Source organism: Mesoplodon mirus (genome assembly GCF_964341445.2).
Source record: "Mesoplodon mirus genome assembly, chromosome: 4".
Lineage (NCBI taxonomy): Eukaryota > Metazoa > Chordata > Mammalia > Artiodactyla > Ziphiidae > Mesoplodon > Mesoplodon mirus.
Window position 1 is genome coordinate 3,694,653 of NC_138979.1, and position 16,571 is coordinate 3,711,223.

At 37.3% G+C, this 16,571-nt stretch overlaps 1 protein-coding gene across 4 annotated transcripts in view; it reads right to left on the minus strand.

Annotated features, from left to right (window-relative positions):
- ARHGAP12 (Rho GTPase activating protein 12) overlaps positions 1-16,571 on the minus strand; it is a 111,735-nt gene that overhangs the window by 19,136 nt on the left and 76,028 nt on the right. For all 4 annotated transcript variants that reach the window (XM_082620013.1, XM_082620012.1, XM_082620010.1 and 1 more), the window contains 3 exons: positions 13,773-13,847; positions 6,707-6,768; positions 2,543-2,624 (listed from right to left, as the gene is read on the minus strand). In XM_082620013.1, the coding sequence (XP_082476139.1) occupies positions 2,543-2,624; positions 6,707-6,768; positions 13,773-13,847 (219 nt within the window). The remainder of the gene's footprint in view (positions 1-2,542; positions 2,625-6,706; positions 6,769-13,772; positions 13,848-16,571) is intronic.

Genomic DNA, 16,571 nt, shown 5'->3' on the forward strand with positions numbered 1-16,571 from the left:
AACCATCTGAACCCAACTGAAGGAAAAGCAATCTCTTCTAACATCAAAGGAAAAAACTGGCTCTGCGAGACACTGACTTCTCACAGCATCTTCCTGAGAGACACTCAAAGGAAATTTTCACTACAGGTGATTTTTGTCCTTTGGGCTTACGTGTTAGCCTCAGGTTAGGTGTGATGTCACTGTATAAACAGGATAACATTTTACCCACGAAAGATCTAGCTGGTGACCGAGCAGGGAAACAAAGTTAGGATTCTTTCAAACCCTTTTTGAACAATCCTAATTACAGAGTTAATTAAGAAGCATCTTGCATATTTCATCAATTTTTAATATTCATGAGTGTTGTATATGCCAAAATATACTTACACACTTTTTATTTGAATAATCTTACTAGCTTTTACTTAGGCCACTTAAATTAGTTTTCGTTCCCTTAATATGTACATATGGGAAGAAAAAGCAAGGCAGTTTGAGATTTTATAATTAGCCATAAAATAAAAATTAAGAATTGACTGTATAACCAAGCATTTTATCATATCTGTTTAGTTTTTAAGACTATAAAACACCGTGTGACTATATTTTATTTAATTATACCAACCTGAAATGATTACCATAATGTACTGTATTATTAACAACATATTAATAAAATTTCATTTAAAGGCAAAAATTCAAAGAGTGAATCTCTAAAGTTAAAACTCCATTAAGAATTCTCCAATTTCAAAATTGGCTAGCTCAGTGAATTTTAAGCTACACTTCTGCTATTACCACATGGTAATGCAGTAACACAACTTTAGCTGATAAACAGAAATACCCCACACCCTCTGTTGGCATTAGTTTTCATTATGAGTTCTGAATTATGTAAGGTCCTCAGGAGACCTTCATAAAATGCAACCAGCCTGTACTAATGGTTCTGTGCCAGGGTATTCACTTAACATCTTCAAATTTTCTTTTTAATTTTATTTTCTTTAAATCACATACATATCTGCCTACCTCAATGATGCCTCACTTACCACAGTGATCTATGTACTTGCTTTATCTGTATATACCACAACCTTCAATCTTTAGGGGTCAGTAATTATCAAATAAATGACCATTATCCAGCTTCCTTCAGGAACTTTTTTATTATTTTAATCTCTAATTGCTTCTCCATTCCTTTTCTTTCATTCACTTCACTCAGTTTCAAATAAAAGTTGAGCCACGAGTAGGAAGAAGAAATAACTGCATCTTCTTCTAGAAACGCATTAATATAAACAAAAAAGTACCATATGCTTCACCTCAGGGGAAAAAGGAGAAATAATTATCAATTTACTTTAAGACAAGTCAAACAAAAATTTCAATCTTTTAATCTGGAAAGCATATCACAGGTCAGTTCCACTGTACTGGCTGACCAGAGAGCAAATCAAAGCATCAGTGAAGCAAAAGAGAAGAAACATTCCAGAAAGTTCATATTCATGCTCAATCCAGCAGATTTTTGGGGTTGCCATATCAGAGTATTTGAGGACTAATACGCTCTATGGCACTCCTGGCTCAGAACAATGATACATGGCTGCACTGTAAATGTAGATGACTAAAATTTGCTTGAATTTTACAAATGGATTTCTCTTTTATCAAACGTAAAGTCAATAGGTCCTGTTAATTTTAAATCAACTCCGTAATTGTAAGAAATACTGGTTAAGGCAGGATATAAAGCAGACCAAAAACATTAGATTAATTTCATTTTAAAACCTTTTTGGAAATACCCAGAGCATGGACTCTGGAGCCAAAACGGTACCCAGATCTGTCACTTAGTAGCTGTAAGACCTTGAGCGAAGCACTGAACTGTTGTATACTTCATTTTCTCATCTCCAACAGGGGGAGAGGGAATGATAAACAGTACCCCCCAAGAGTTAAGAGGATAATATATACACCATCCTCTACACTTAGAACAGTACCTAACACATTTTCAGCTGTTAGCTAAAAAATGTTAGCTATTATGATATGGCACAAATTATAATTTTTGGTATTTGTATTACAAATAACCAAGGAGTAACGATAGTAAACACTCAAATATACGAAAAGCTTCAAAGTCCCACAAGTGATGGTGACATTTCTTTTTTCTTCTCAAAACTGGCTGATATCATATATAGACATGGAAACCTGACTAGTATCCAAGGGTCAGATCACAAGTCAAGGTGGGGCTTGTCACATGATTGCTTATTTTCTGACTAAATATCTGAAAGAGCCAAGTCACAGACACAGGAAAGCTTTGGCATCCTGAAAACAGACCAAGAAATATATCTGTTCTCTAATGCCCAAGTAGTAAGGTCACCTTTCAGTTCAATGCATAAAATATAACTGGTTGGTTTTAACAATATGAGTCAGACTTTTCTAAGTAGCCCTTTTCTTTCTCTTGTGAGTCAAAATGCATCTTTAACTAAGAAAACCTCATTTACTCTTATTTGCAAGCTAGTGGTAGCTAGGAGGACTCTGGAATACTTCGTGAAGTTCAGGTGCAACACCATCCACATAATTTAAATGTAGAAAGCCTCCAAACAAAAGAAATACTTACCCAACTTGTGCTACTTCCTTGAGTTTTGGTAAACAGTAAAGAGGAACCCTGCAACACGGCCCAAGAAGTCAACCAGTTCTTTCTGTAATGATAAAGATGGCCAATTAAAGCTCCATATCCAGTTTTTCTCACCAAATTTAAAAACTTAAAACCTACTTAGCTGTTATCAATGTTGTCCACAATTTACAGTCATACTGACATTCTAATTGTTTTTATTGGGGATATAATTCTAATGGAAATTACAATCATTTTATGGCCCCAAAACAAATGAAGTCAATGAGAGATGTAAGTTATCAGAATAACTATACACCTAACTATGTGCACATGGGGGTAATCCAGCAGATTTGTGATCAAGGGCACTAATTTAGAGTCACATGAACTGAACACTGCATTTGGCAAGAATTCTTATTCACAATTAAAAATTCGACAAACATGCTCATCTTACCTAATTCTCTGTAGATACAGATTGTTTTATATCTCTTAGTTATCTTCCTTCCCTTAATAAGGCTATACCAGGTAAGCGGTAGATCGTATAAATTACATGCTGGTTGATAACCAAGGTTACTATTACTAAAATAAGGCTTTTTAAAAATCTTTCCTAAATTACAAAATCAACACACATACTATATGAAAACTCTGAACGTAGAAATGTATACAGAAAAAGGCCCCATTTCTTCTCCTTCAACCACCTCTCCAGAGGTAACCAGTGTTCACGTTATAAGGCAATTTAATTGTTGGCAGGCTAAAACGAACGTCAAATGTATCTTCCACAGGAATTTATCAAGGCTCGCCTTACAGCCAAACATATGGCCAGTTTTGTGAAAACTTTATACGCACTCAAAAGAAGGTTTATTCTCCATATTCAGAATGTAGAATTTAATATCTACCAATTAGACCTACTTGATTATTTTACGACTTTTTATGTCCACTTGAACTTGAAAAGTGAAATAAAGTTTACTCCTACTGAATCTCTATTTTTCCTTTTATTTCCTGTTGTTTTGCTTATGGTCATTAACACTACTTACTCAGTGAATGGCTATTTCTAATGACGAGATCTTCACTGTGGATTGATCCACAGTGCTTTATCATTTTAAAAATGCTTAGTGCCTTCCCCGAGTTGAACCTGTCTGCTACTAAGATCCCTATTCCTGCTTTACTTTTTATGCCTTTGATATGCATTTTTATTTGTTTTAACTTTTCTGAATCATTTTTCAGATGTCTCTTTTGTATGTAATATTGAATTGGGTTTTGCTTTGTGTTTCAGTCTGAGCACCTTTTTCTTTCAACGGATGAATATAGTGCATTTACATTTATTTATACTGATATGACACATATGTTTGGTACCTGTTCTGTCATCATTTTATTATATTTTCATTTTATTTTATTATTTTGTTTTGTGTGGATCTCAAGATATTTTGGAAGGATTTATTTTCATTGGTAAATTTATTTTATATTCCATCTTATATTTCTTTAGCTAATATCTAACTTCTGTATGCTGAAAAATGCTAAAATATATTCTCACTTTAAAAAAATATATATATGTATTTCCACTTTAAATAAACTTTTTGAGTTTAATTTTCAAAATCAAAAAAACTGTAGAATGCATATCTCAGAACAAATATTGAATATATGGATACTGAATGAATGACAGTATCCAAATATTGAGTTGCAGGTAGAATTAGTCACACCTTTTTCATGGAACCAATTTTTTCCTGAACAAACAACTGACGGATACACGGATTATTTAGACTTGACTACTTGGCAGGTAGACATTATCTCAAAAATAAATGAAGTGAGCCTTTCATTTCAAGGAAAATAAATGATAGTATATGTTCACAATAACAAATTAAAGCTTTTAAACAGAAAGCAGAATTTTGGAAAACTTGGCACATCTGCCACTGTGAGGCTGACAATATTCCAAAACTTAGTGACTTTGATGATGATATTACTGATTTATGATTCTTTGATATTATAAAATAAAACGTGCCAACATTTGAAAAATCGGCAAACTTAGTAAACCAGTATTTTCCAAATGACCTACAAGATACTACAAAATTATGCATAGGTAAAGATTCATTCACAATGCAACACAGACCCATGGATTTTAATGTAACTGAGTACTGAAAGTTTAAGGATAGTTTTTCAGAATCTTCACTGCAACTAACATTTTTGGCATTTTGGTGTAGCAGAAAAAATACGCACAATTATCTGAGAAGGGTATTAAAATATTCCTCCCTTTTCCAACTTTATCTATGTAAAGGAGCATTTTCTTTATATACTTCAACCAAAATAATATGTCGCAACAGACTGACTGCAAGCAGAGATGAGAATCCAGGTGTCTTCCATTAAGCCAAATAGTAAAGATTTCTGAAAACATAAAACAATGCCACGCTTCTCATGGAAGTTTTCTGCATGAGAAAATACAGGGGGTTTTCTTCCTAAAAGATGTTATTCATGTTAACATGTAACAGGTTATTAGTTTTAAAAGAGTTAATAGAGATTCTTAAAATCTCTCAGTTTTCATTTCTTACAGTCAATCATTCTAGATAAACTATATAGACCAAAGTTCTTTGCACTAACCAATAATGTTTAAGAGTTTAAAGAGGTCCTCAGAACAAAATGTTTGATCAACGCTAAACTACAGGAACTTAAAACACCACTGTGCTCAGCTCTCTATAAATCAATGTGAATATAATGAAATGGATGATATTCTTAGGAAACGTATTCCAAAACGCATTCCAAAGTAAGTAGAAAATCTAAAACACTAATTATCACAGGAAACATGACAACAATGAAAGCAGGGAAAATGGCCACAGACCTACGTGCACTACACGTACCCAAAAGGGAGACAAGAAACCAGGGTCCAACGCACATGACTTCTACCGAGGAGCAGCGCCAGGAACAGGCAACTGCAGCATCTGTAAAGCTATTTCAAAGCACTGAAGAGAAACACGTCCAAGTACCCAAATCTGACAAAGACAGGTCAAGGAAAGCAAATCTAAAAAACTCAACTACATGGAAAGTTTAAACTCTTTCTTAAACGACAGACTGATCTCACTTTGGCTATAAAACCCTAGCATTTCAGCAGTTTTTTAAAACTGGGGAAAATGCAACGTATCTTACAAAGAGTTAATTTCCTTAATTTATTAACCCAAAAAACCCAACAACCCAACAGAAAAAGAGACAAAGGGTATAAACTGATAATTCGACGACAACAACAAAAAAGAAATATAAATGGCTTGTGGTACTCTACCCTACTAAAAAGAAACGCAAATAAAAACAACATTTTCTCTCAAATCTCTATTAGCAAAGATCAAAGAGCTTGACAACATACTGAATGGGCAAAGACATGGAGAAATCCAAGGCTCCTGAGGTTGGAACTGACTGAGAGCCTTAGGGCACAATTTGGAATTGTATGAAAATGACCAACTGCATATGGCCTAGCAATTCCACTTTCATAAAATATGCTCTACAGGCGTATCTACATACTTGCAAAATGAACCGTGCAAGACACTGAGGGTAATACTGTTTATAATAGCAAAAAATGGAAACATCTTAAATGTCTACCAATAGACAGGTATATTTACATACTTGCAAATAAATAACAGTTAAATAAACTATGATGCAGCCATACAACATACAACTATGCAGCAGTTAAAAACTATGTGCCAGCTGTACATGCAATGAAGTAGCACCATCTCCAAGATAAACTGTTAAAAGATTGTGTTAAAAAAATTAATCTATGCACGTGTAAATATATCTATTTTCTATCTCTGGAGGAAGATAGTACATCTCACTAGACATAACTGGTTACCTCTGGGGAGGGAAACTGATGGCTGGTGACTGACTTCTGACTACATGTTTTGTGTACGTTTGTATTTTGCCATGTGCATTTATTACTTATTGAAAAAAATTTTAATAAAGCTAATGCCTGCTCAGAATCCTCCACTTTATCACCTCTGAATTTAATCTTACCTTTAGAAATATGTCAAGACAAAGAAAAATTTTCCTCTACTTCCTGACAATCTTATATACATCATATTAGAAAATACATTTGAAATTCTTTGAACCTGTTAATTACTTCTACTAGAATATAATTATATTCAGTTTTTATTTATATCAATCGATGAAATATGTGAGAACATTAATGATCTGTGTACTTACCGAACCTTTTTCCCATTTTCAGTAATTTTTGTTACATTTAATAATCCATATTTCTCTTGACCCTATGATATGGAACAGAGGTATTACTGTTTATAGATCATTCATACAGACAATGAAGTCCAAATTCTTACATAGGACTGAATCAAAATGATCTGGTACTCTAAATATTAGCTTAAAAGAAAAGATCAGTCAGTGCATAATATGGTTAGTTCTAGACTACCTTAAGAATATAATTTCCTAATACTTCTGTAAAGTTTTTTTCAGCTATTTTTGTAATTAAACACTTGGTCTTCTCAAGGAATAGCAGCCATAAGGTAAGGTAAAATCAAATTAAATTTCCACATGAACGCTACATGTCAGCACTGGAAAAATGATTTATGACTTCCTGTTCAAAGCAAGTGATACCATGCTATAAATACCACAAAAAAGGAACTGTTTACTTTGCTGTCATTTTACAACAGTAGAGTCTGAAAATTATTTAAGATACTAACCTACTTTGTCAGAATGTGAAAATAAGTAGGTAGAACAAATGCAGTGACTGTATTTAGTAAATTACTTAAAAGTAAGTGGCACTACGCATAGAACTGGCCTTAATGTGGCATAAAGAATTCAATATGTGCTTCATTAAACATATTATCAGATGGCAAACTGGGCTCTGGACAAACTAGATCTATTAGTCAGCTGATGTAAGAAACAACAACACAGCTTTATCATCAAACCCTAGGAAGGCAAAAGTCACTGTGCTCAAGTTAAATGTTATCATAAAATTCTTCCAGGTGGAGCTGAAGAAGCACTTTCTCATCGCTCTAGCCTTCTACAGTCAAATGAATTTAATCAAAATGAGCCTGTGCCTACAGCCATCATCCATTAGTGAGCGCTGTATGAAAACGACAAAGCAGTCAATTTTACTTCCATTAAAACACACACACAATACACACACATACAGGAAAAAATATTCTCAACTCAGAATTTATTTCTAACTATTTACCTCAGCTATTTTCTCAATGTACTTTAATTAGAAAAAAAAAAGTCTTTCTTGTATGAGAGAGAAACATAGCATTATTTTCTCACTAATGTCTAAAAGATAATGTTTGAAAGTTTTGCCTGGTCTGATGATAACTCACATCTATAGACAAAGCTGACAAACTATTATGTTATTCACTTTTGTTACACTGGGAACTTGGGAAATATCCATATTACTATAATTTTTTCAGAAAGCACAGGTTGGATCTCCTTAGATATGCAAGCCTGATACATTTCATAAGAGCTCTCTGTTGCCTCTCAATAAAAATATCAATTACACGGTGATAAGTATGCACAGGATGTTAAGTAAGAACTTTCCCAATTTACCATCAGAAGCAGGGAGGGAAGAAAAACTTTCAGTGATCCAGGAACTAAGTAACATTAATCTGAGAGGATGGGCACTGGTGATGTGAGCACAGGAACTGGAAGGGCGGAGGTGGGAATAAGCCTATTAAAAAACACCAAAGCTGGAACCATGCAGGGTGAAAAAGCAGAGACAGGAAGGAAATGCCAGCATCCAAACAGGAAGAAAAATGGAAGGGACGGCAGCAGTGACAGACGGCCGAAGCCTGAGGGGGAAAGAGACACTCCGGACCAGGGATTCGTACCTGAGTCATGGGGGGACCAACACTGCACGTAACGGTGCACGTACACGCATCCTTCCAGCGAAAGGCCCCGAGCTCTCAGGAAATTCTCACAGGGACCAAGACCCAAGCACTAATGCTCTAAGCAGTAAGCACTCCAACGTGAACACAGAATAAGAACAAAACGTGCCACGCCCAAAACGTACCAATGCAATGACCATTACCACGCGGTGTGAGAAGTGCTCAGAGGAAGGCGTACCTAACTCCACCTGAGAGGGGAGGAGGGAGGAAGAGAAGCTTCCCGGAGACCCTGACCCGGGCGTGAGGACAGGAGTCGTCCAGACAGAAGCGACCGACGGGTGAAGGCACAGACGCCGGAAGCGCATCATCTCTACGAGGCTTAGGTTCCCTCTGCGTACGGGGTGCAGCCGAGCAGGAGGAAGGGGGCGGGGGCGGGCAGCGGACCGAGCGAGGCAGGGGCGGGCGATGCAGCGCCACCGGAACGCTGTTCTGATAACGCCTATCACTGCACGAGGTGCTGACGGCCTGGCCCAGGCAGAGGCCTGAGACGGTGAAGAGGGGCCACGCGTGAGAGCGACTCGGACGGCAGGACTGACCGGGACGGGACGGGAGGAAGGAGGCAAGATCGGGGAGCCTCCCAGGCTCGAGCGGCTGGGCAGCTGGGGGCCCTCAGCTGCGACGACAAGCTCTAGAGGAGCCGTCCCTGACCCCTCGGCAGGAGCTCCTCCGCCCTCCAACGACTGACGAGGGCCCCCAGACTGTTTCCTTCGTGGCACCTAATGCAGAGCACAACTACATGTTATGTATTCGCCACCTACTGTCAGGCTGTGCGTCGGGACCACACCTGCTGTGCTCACCATGTATGACAGCGCCCAGCACAGCGGCTAGCGTGGTGCCGGGGCTCAACACATGTTTGTTGAAGTAATTAAGCAACAAAGCAGCCGTGCTATCACACTACCAAGAAATGTAAGAGAAGCTCAGTGATGGAGAAAATAAAGCTTTAACTCTTAAACACTGAAGTTCTGAATTTGACATAAAAGTGACAAGCAGGCAGATACAGGTTTGGCTATACAGGTGTAGATTTCAGGGGGAAATTTAGGCAGATTATTAGTTTATACTGTTCGGTGTACTCTTCTCTACTTAATAGGACTCAAAGTCAACCAGTGTTTTTGTGTAGCTTACTAAAATAACTTCATAAAAATACCTGTTAAGTCCTTTAAAAACTGCCCATACTCACACATGAATATTTCTTAGTCTAAATGTGTCGTTACTCCAAGGGAAACTTCGTGTTGAAAATAAGCAGGAATGTTTTAATATGAACTGGCAAAATATGGTTAAATTTTAACCAAAAATATTGTAGTAAGATTGTCCTATCCTAATTAAGGCAAGAAAACAATAAAATGTCAGTTCTGTTGAGTAATCTGGGAAAACTTCCACAGGTTCATAATCACTTTGCAGGCTCCAGAATTTCTAATTGATTTTACATTCATTTAGTAAGATAAGCATTTCCCAATTTTGGCTAATAATTATTATATGTCAAAATCAATACCTCCCATTAAAATCTTTATCTTCAGTTAATCATGTTATAACCATGTAATAAAAAGATTCTGTCTATACAGAGTAAGTAACCTTGCCCTGTGATATAATGTTGAAAAAGAACCAGTGTGATAAAACTTCCAGAGCAGGTAAGTCCATACTAGAGGCTGCCATGGGGAGGGGAGAAGAGGTGGGGAAAGGTGCAGTGACTGCTTAATGGTAGGCGTCTCCCCCTGAGGTGATGAAAGTGTCCTGAAACTGAGCAGGAGTGACAGCTACACACATTGTAAATACACTAAAGCCACTGAACTATATACTTTAAAATCGTTAATGGCTAATTTTATGTTATGTGAATTTCACCTCGATTAAAAAAATGTTTAAAGAGCCAGTGTTATAAAAAATTGTTTAAATCATGTTTTTTTAAAAGGCTTTAGAATAGTAATATTCAATGTAAAAAAATTAGCCGATTTGTCCACTAAACCCTTTTGGTAACAAACGTGTTGAAATGCCCTTTTCTCCAAAGTGGGTAAAGCATTTTAATACCATAATTGGAAAGACAAAGTCAAAAGCTCAGGTTTCCAAATTATATACTTAAAATTGTATTCACTATTCAGTAAATGAGAACTTTAAAATGCATATCCTCATAGGCACATTGGGACACATAGAGATGAGGTTCTTAGATCAGCCTACAAAATCCTATTTAATCCATGTTGCAGTCATATTTTAGAGGAATATCAGTTTTTAAAAAATGTATACACTACCTATTTCAAAAAAGGACTTGAAGTGACTATGAAAAATAACAATGCATTTGAAAACTGGATATAAAACAAGAAAAAGTGAACATGTTTAAAATTTATATTAAGGGATGAAATTTTAATCTGGTTTGATTAGAGGAGACTGAATGAAAACATCATACGCTACGTGAACAAAGCCTGTCAAACGAGACCATGTATTCTATGACTCCACTCATGTGAAGCGTCCAGAAGAGGCAGATCTAGTGAGATAGAAAGCACATTACTGGTTTCTTAGGGCTTGATGGGATGTGGAAGTAGAGGGGTGACAGCAACGAGTACTTCTTTTCGAAGTGATGAAGATGTTCTAAAATGACCGTCCTGATGGTTGCACTTATCTGAACATACTAGAAACCACGGAACTATACACTTTAAAGGGGTGAACGGTGTAGTATGTTAGTCATATTTCAATACGGTTTTAATAAAAAATAAATAAATAAAGAGATTCAATAGGCGATCTGCAGAGATTTAAAGATGCCATCAGGTAACTAACACTGATTACGATGTCAGTTTCTTTTTCTTAACACTAAGGCTTTACACCAACCAGATTTTAACTCACAAAGAACTAAAAAAAAAAAATCTGCTTGTATTAACTGGGTAAGAGTGGGAAAGACAGGCAAAAGACTCCGTTCAAACAGGGCAAGTAGAGAAGAGGGCAGAGGCTGCAGGAGGAAAGAAGAGGCTCCGGGGAGCAGAAGCCGGGGGGGCCAGGCTGGGGCTTGGGGGGAAGGATGCTGCACACTTACAGGGAAACAGAACAGCCTCAGCAGAATGAACAGAGCTGTTCCTGTTTTCCACCTGAAGGTAAATAAAGAACGAAACAGAATCCTGCTGCGGCAGTTCCCTGCCATGGCCATCAGAAGGGACCCTGAGTCTGGGGCAGACAGGTGACTGGCAAACTCTTGAGAAAGGGGTAACTGCCTGGGGGAATAATTTGCAAACCGTCCTTTTAACTCCCATGCGAACACTTATAAACTCACGTTTCCAGGATTACCAAGAAATTCCCTTTTACCAAAATGTAAATAATTTATAAAAGGCCTTCTCAGAAGTTACATATTACCCATATTTAAAATAAGTTAAAAAGGGTTTCTGCTTCTTTTCTAGATGGATGGATAGATTAAGAATACTGCAGTAATAGTACCTTACATTCATACAGGAAATCCTGACAAAACCACTAAAATCATGTTCACTTTGATCTTTATTTAATTTTCATGCACCCAGGACTGTGTTAAATAATGCAAAAGATAAAAAGTATTAGAAAGCAGCCCCCCCCCCGCTCTCTCTGAGTGCCTTCAGAGTTTAAACCCTTAGCAGAGAGCTGAGAGGCACACGAGGTAACTTTCACACCATTAATGCCATCAGTGACTTGAGAGCTCAAAGAAAAAGAAGAGATGCTATTATGCTGAGGTTAGTGTGGGCAGGCCCTAAGGGGTCATCCCACTGGTCAGCACAAGATTAAGTGTAGGTGCAGAGAGGCTGAGGACCACGGTAGGCAGGGAACCCGCCTGAGCAATATCAGCAGGACGGGTGGACAGCATGTGATAGGAACCAAAAGACCTGATTTGCTCAGGGGATGGAGAAAAGAGCCAGACAAGGAAAACAGCATCTGTGAAAAACCTGTGCCTCTAGAAAATCGGAATTATCCTAACAAACAAGAGTCTATAATAGTTTCTTAAAATTAAGGAAGTAACAATAAAAGTTTGTCTTCTGGAAAGCTTTAAAAATTTCATTTCGGCAAAACTCCAGGGAACAGCTGCTCTATGGCACTGGGGTTACTCTGGCCCTGCTCTAAGGAGTCTTTTCCTTGTCTAGTGGGGAAGACATGAGCTGAGGGTTGGAAGTTCCTACAAGAAATAGGAAATGAGAAGAGTTACTCGATTTTATGGACTCAAACAACATATAATTAAATGTTATTAATAGTATCACAGGGAAACCTGACCAAAGCTAGAGGATCTGAAGAAAATTCCGAGCCTGAACCACGCTCTAAGGCATGACCAGAAGTTGACCAGGCAGAGACGTCGGGGAAGACGGGTTTCAGTGCGTGAAGGGCCTGGAGCTGAAGGGCGGGCTCCTTTGCAGAGAGGAGAGCAGCGGGGCTGCAGGAAAACACGCCGGGGGGGGGGGGGGCAAGGAGGGGGATGAGGACCCGGGACAGGCACAGTGCTGCAGAGCTCGGCACGAAGCTGCGTCCTCCTTCTGAAAGGAAAGGAGGGCCGCTGGAGGGGAGGAGCAGGAGGGGCAGATCACAGGGCGGACTTGGGGACGGGGCGCTGCAAACACCGAGACCAAGTAGAATTCCTCCAAAGTTACGACTGAAGAGAAGGGCTTCCCTGGTGGCGCAGTGGCTAAGAATCCGCCTGCCAATGCAGGGGACATGGGGTTCGAGCCCTGGTCCGGGAAGATCCCACATGCTGCAGAGCAACGAAGCCTGTGAGCCACAACTACTGAGCCTGCGCTCTAGAGCCCGCACACCACAACTACTGAGCCTGTGCACCTAGAGCCCGTGCTCCACAACAAGAAGCCCCCGCAATGAGAAGCCCGCGCACCGCAACAAAGAGTAGACCCCGCTCACCGCAACTAGAGAAAGCCTGCACGCAGCACCGAAGACCCAAGGCAGCAAATAAATGAATGAATGAATGAATGAATAACTAAAGAGAAGTCACTGTATCGCCAATATTACCTGGCCTAGGCTGGGCAATGCATTTGACAGCTTAGTGGGGAAAAAAGGGCATCCAAGCTCGTTAAGAAGGAGGGAAGTGATTCTTACCTCTGGACTGCTGGCCTGAGGGAGGAAGGGTAACGTGTAATCTGACAGGATTCTCCAGGGATTTTTGTATTTATGTGTAAAAGCTGAACATAAATTCACTGCTTACAAATATGGTACACAAGTTGATCACGAAGATACCATATTTTGCATAAAAGGGGGAATTTTTAAATCAATAAAATCTGATTTTTAATTTAAACCTATTATCTGATTATTTTTTGAAAGACCAATGAAATTTAATAGAAGCCCAAGAGATATTTTTACACATTACACTTAGAGAAAATTAATGTACTGCAATGGATTGAAGTAATTGGACCATATTATCTACATGCTTCTATCATACTAACTGTATCTTGGTTCTTTGGTGAGGAGGGAGAAGACTCATTTTCAGGATAGCAGGGTTTGGAGGCAGGTGGAGATTCCTACAAGAAATAAGTAATGAGAAATGTTACTCTATTTCATATAATTATATTTCTCCCTCTACTGACAGTGGGAAAGCTTAATAAGGGAGGCTAAGAAAAAGTTTTTCCTAGTTATTTCCCTTCTATATTCAGCTATGAAACTAATATGGTACAGATGTGAAAACTACAGATATCATAAAGTTTATGAAATATGGCATATTTTATACCAATTACAGTAAATTTAAATACCGCATACGGAATTACTCAAAAGAAATGATGCATGTTGCCTTAAAATCATGATGTTGCATCAGCTTAAATTAACCATATTTAAAATAAGTAAAATCTGAACACTTAACGGATAAAAATGTAACAGTCCCCATACTAACTTGCTCTGGGTATGAATCCTGGTAGGATTAGGCAAGGAATAGTCACAGGAACTACTTGGCAACTTGTATTAAGAAATTAAATTAAATTGCTATTAATATTTAATGTAATTTATAGCTAACTTTCCAATTATTAGAAATAAGCAAGATTGTTTAAAATGCAAAGAAGAAACTTCAGATTTACAGATTAATAACTCACCAGGAAAAAAAATATATTTTAATGTCTAAGCCTACAAGAATATATAATAGGAGCAAACCAATAATGTGCATTTTTAAAGCAATTCTGCTTTGTCAATATTAAAACATGGTATGTGATTTCTACCTCAGATATCTGTAAAACTATTCATGGAGGATAAGACTGAAAAAGACATTTTTTGGGACCAAGAGCCAAGCTCCATTTTTCTCTGTTCTCCTAGAAGCTTTGAATAATTTCAAGAAAAGAGAATTAGGAAAATCATATGCCAATGTCTATTATTATTTTTCCTATAAAACCAAATAATTTACTTGGACATTCATCTTCACATCTGTATCATCTACTTTACTATACTTATGAAACTGGATAACGTACTGGGAATTTGTATTAAATCACAATACAAAAAACCATTAATAAAATCCATTCACTTAGAAAAAAGTCTTCAGGTTTATATCCTGTACAATTCGTAAATACAGAAACCAGGTAGCAGTGAAACTGTACAGGGACAATCCTTGAAGGTAACAACCTTGAAATCCAAGACCTACACTATAAATGGAGAAAACATTAAAATCATTATCAAATATATCTTTATAAAAATTACATTTAATGTCCAATTATCAGTTTAGCCTCATTTAAGTATTTTTTCTAACAGCTTCAGATGTTTTACTTTTCAATTTCTTGACTTCTAAGAGTGTTTAATATTAAAACACTCTGAGAAAAAGAGGAAAGATTTGATGACCCATAAACTAGAAAATAAGTAATTGAATAAAATGAATGGTAATTACAACTTATTTTTCATGGCATTATCAGTCCTACAGAAATGAAAACCATAGCAAATGGAGTAATAATGTAAACACAACAATTATAATTATTATAAACCAACAATTTTACATTTATCCATTTGTTTATGTATACTTATAAATGTATATGCATATATAAATACATCTTAATGTCTACAAGCAGCAGGTTTTAGTAAAAATCATACATAGGCAGAAACAAACAGATGTACATACACACACACACACACACACACACACACACACACACACACACACACACACACACACACACACACCCAGCTCCACCAAGGCTGTCTGGCAACTGAATTAGGACCCATATCATCATAACAACATTTGCTACATAGTATTAGGTTTCTCTGATTATCTTTCAAGTTATACGCATTTCACCCCTTATCATATATTAGTCAGCTAGTTTGTTCTGGTATAGTCCCTCTTTTATAATCTCAAATCTTAAAATCGTGTATACTGTGTGATGATAAATAGAAGAGTTTACTTGGTGGAGTAGCTATCTATGACTCCATCTATAAAGGTGGGGGAGGAGACATGTCTACCAAAAACAAGTAGAGCTCTGGTCTCAAGAAAATCATGTTATCACATGCTGAAACAATTAGATGAAAAAGGATATATAATAAGAACTTCATGCAGGTTATTCTAATAATAGACTGAAAATGAATCTCAAGAAAGATTATAAGGGAGTAACAAATTTTAAGTCTACATCACTAAAATAACCATCCTTTTGGTTCTAGTACCAAGAGCCAGTAGAGTTGGCTCAACAACAGCTTTTGCACTAGAGCTTTCATTACATACAGTAGGAGCTTTCTGTATACACTGAACTGTAATCTGGTTCTTGGAGTTAAATGAATTTTTCTATTAAAATCTCTAGGACTCTTACCTACACAGGTTAACCTCAATGCTAGTATATTGGGTTGGCCAAAAAGTTCGTTCGGGTTCCCCCACAAGCACTTACGAAACACCCGAGTGAACTTTTTGGCCAACCCAATATTTTCAAGCATTCTTCAATAGACAGACTCCAAAATTTCATTCCTTTAATATGCCCCCTACATTCAACCACATAACATCCTTACAAATAGAAATTAGGAGTACTTGTCTGACTGAGATAATTTAGAAAGGAATTTAAGACTGAAAGCATACAAACACAGAGAAACCTCAGGAGAGTTCATCCTGTTTTCACTAACTACCTAAAAATGCAGGAAACCTATTAATTATGTCAAAGGAGCAGCCTGGTGGTAAAGTAACAGAGAGTCCCCAGCGACAAATATTTTAGCTTTAGGGTGTTGCCACCACCCTCAGATTTTAACATTAGTATGTCTGCTGTTCTACAAGTTCGTACTAAGTTCCTATTCTATCC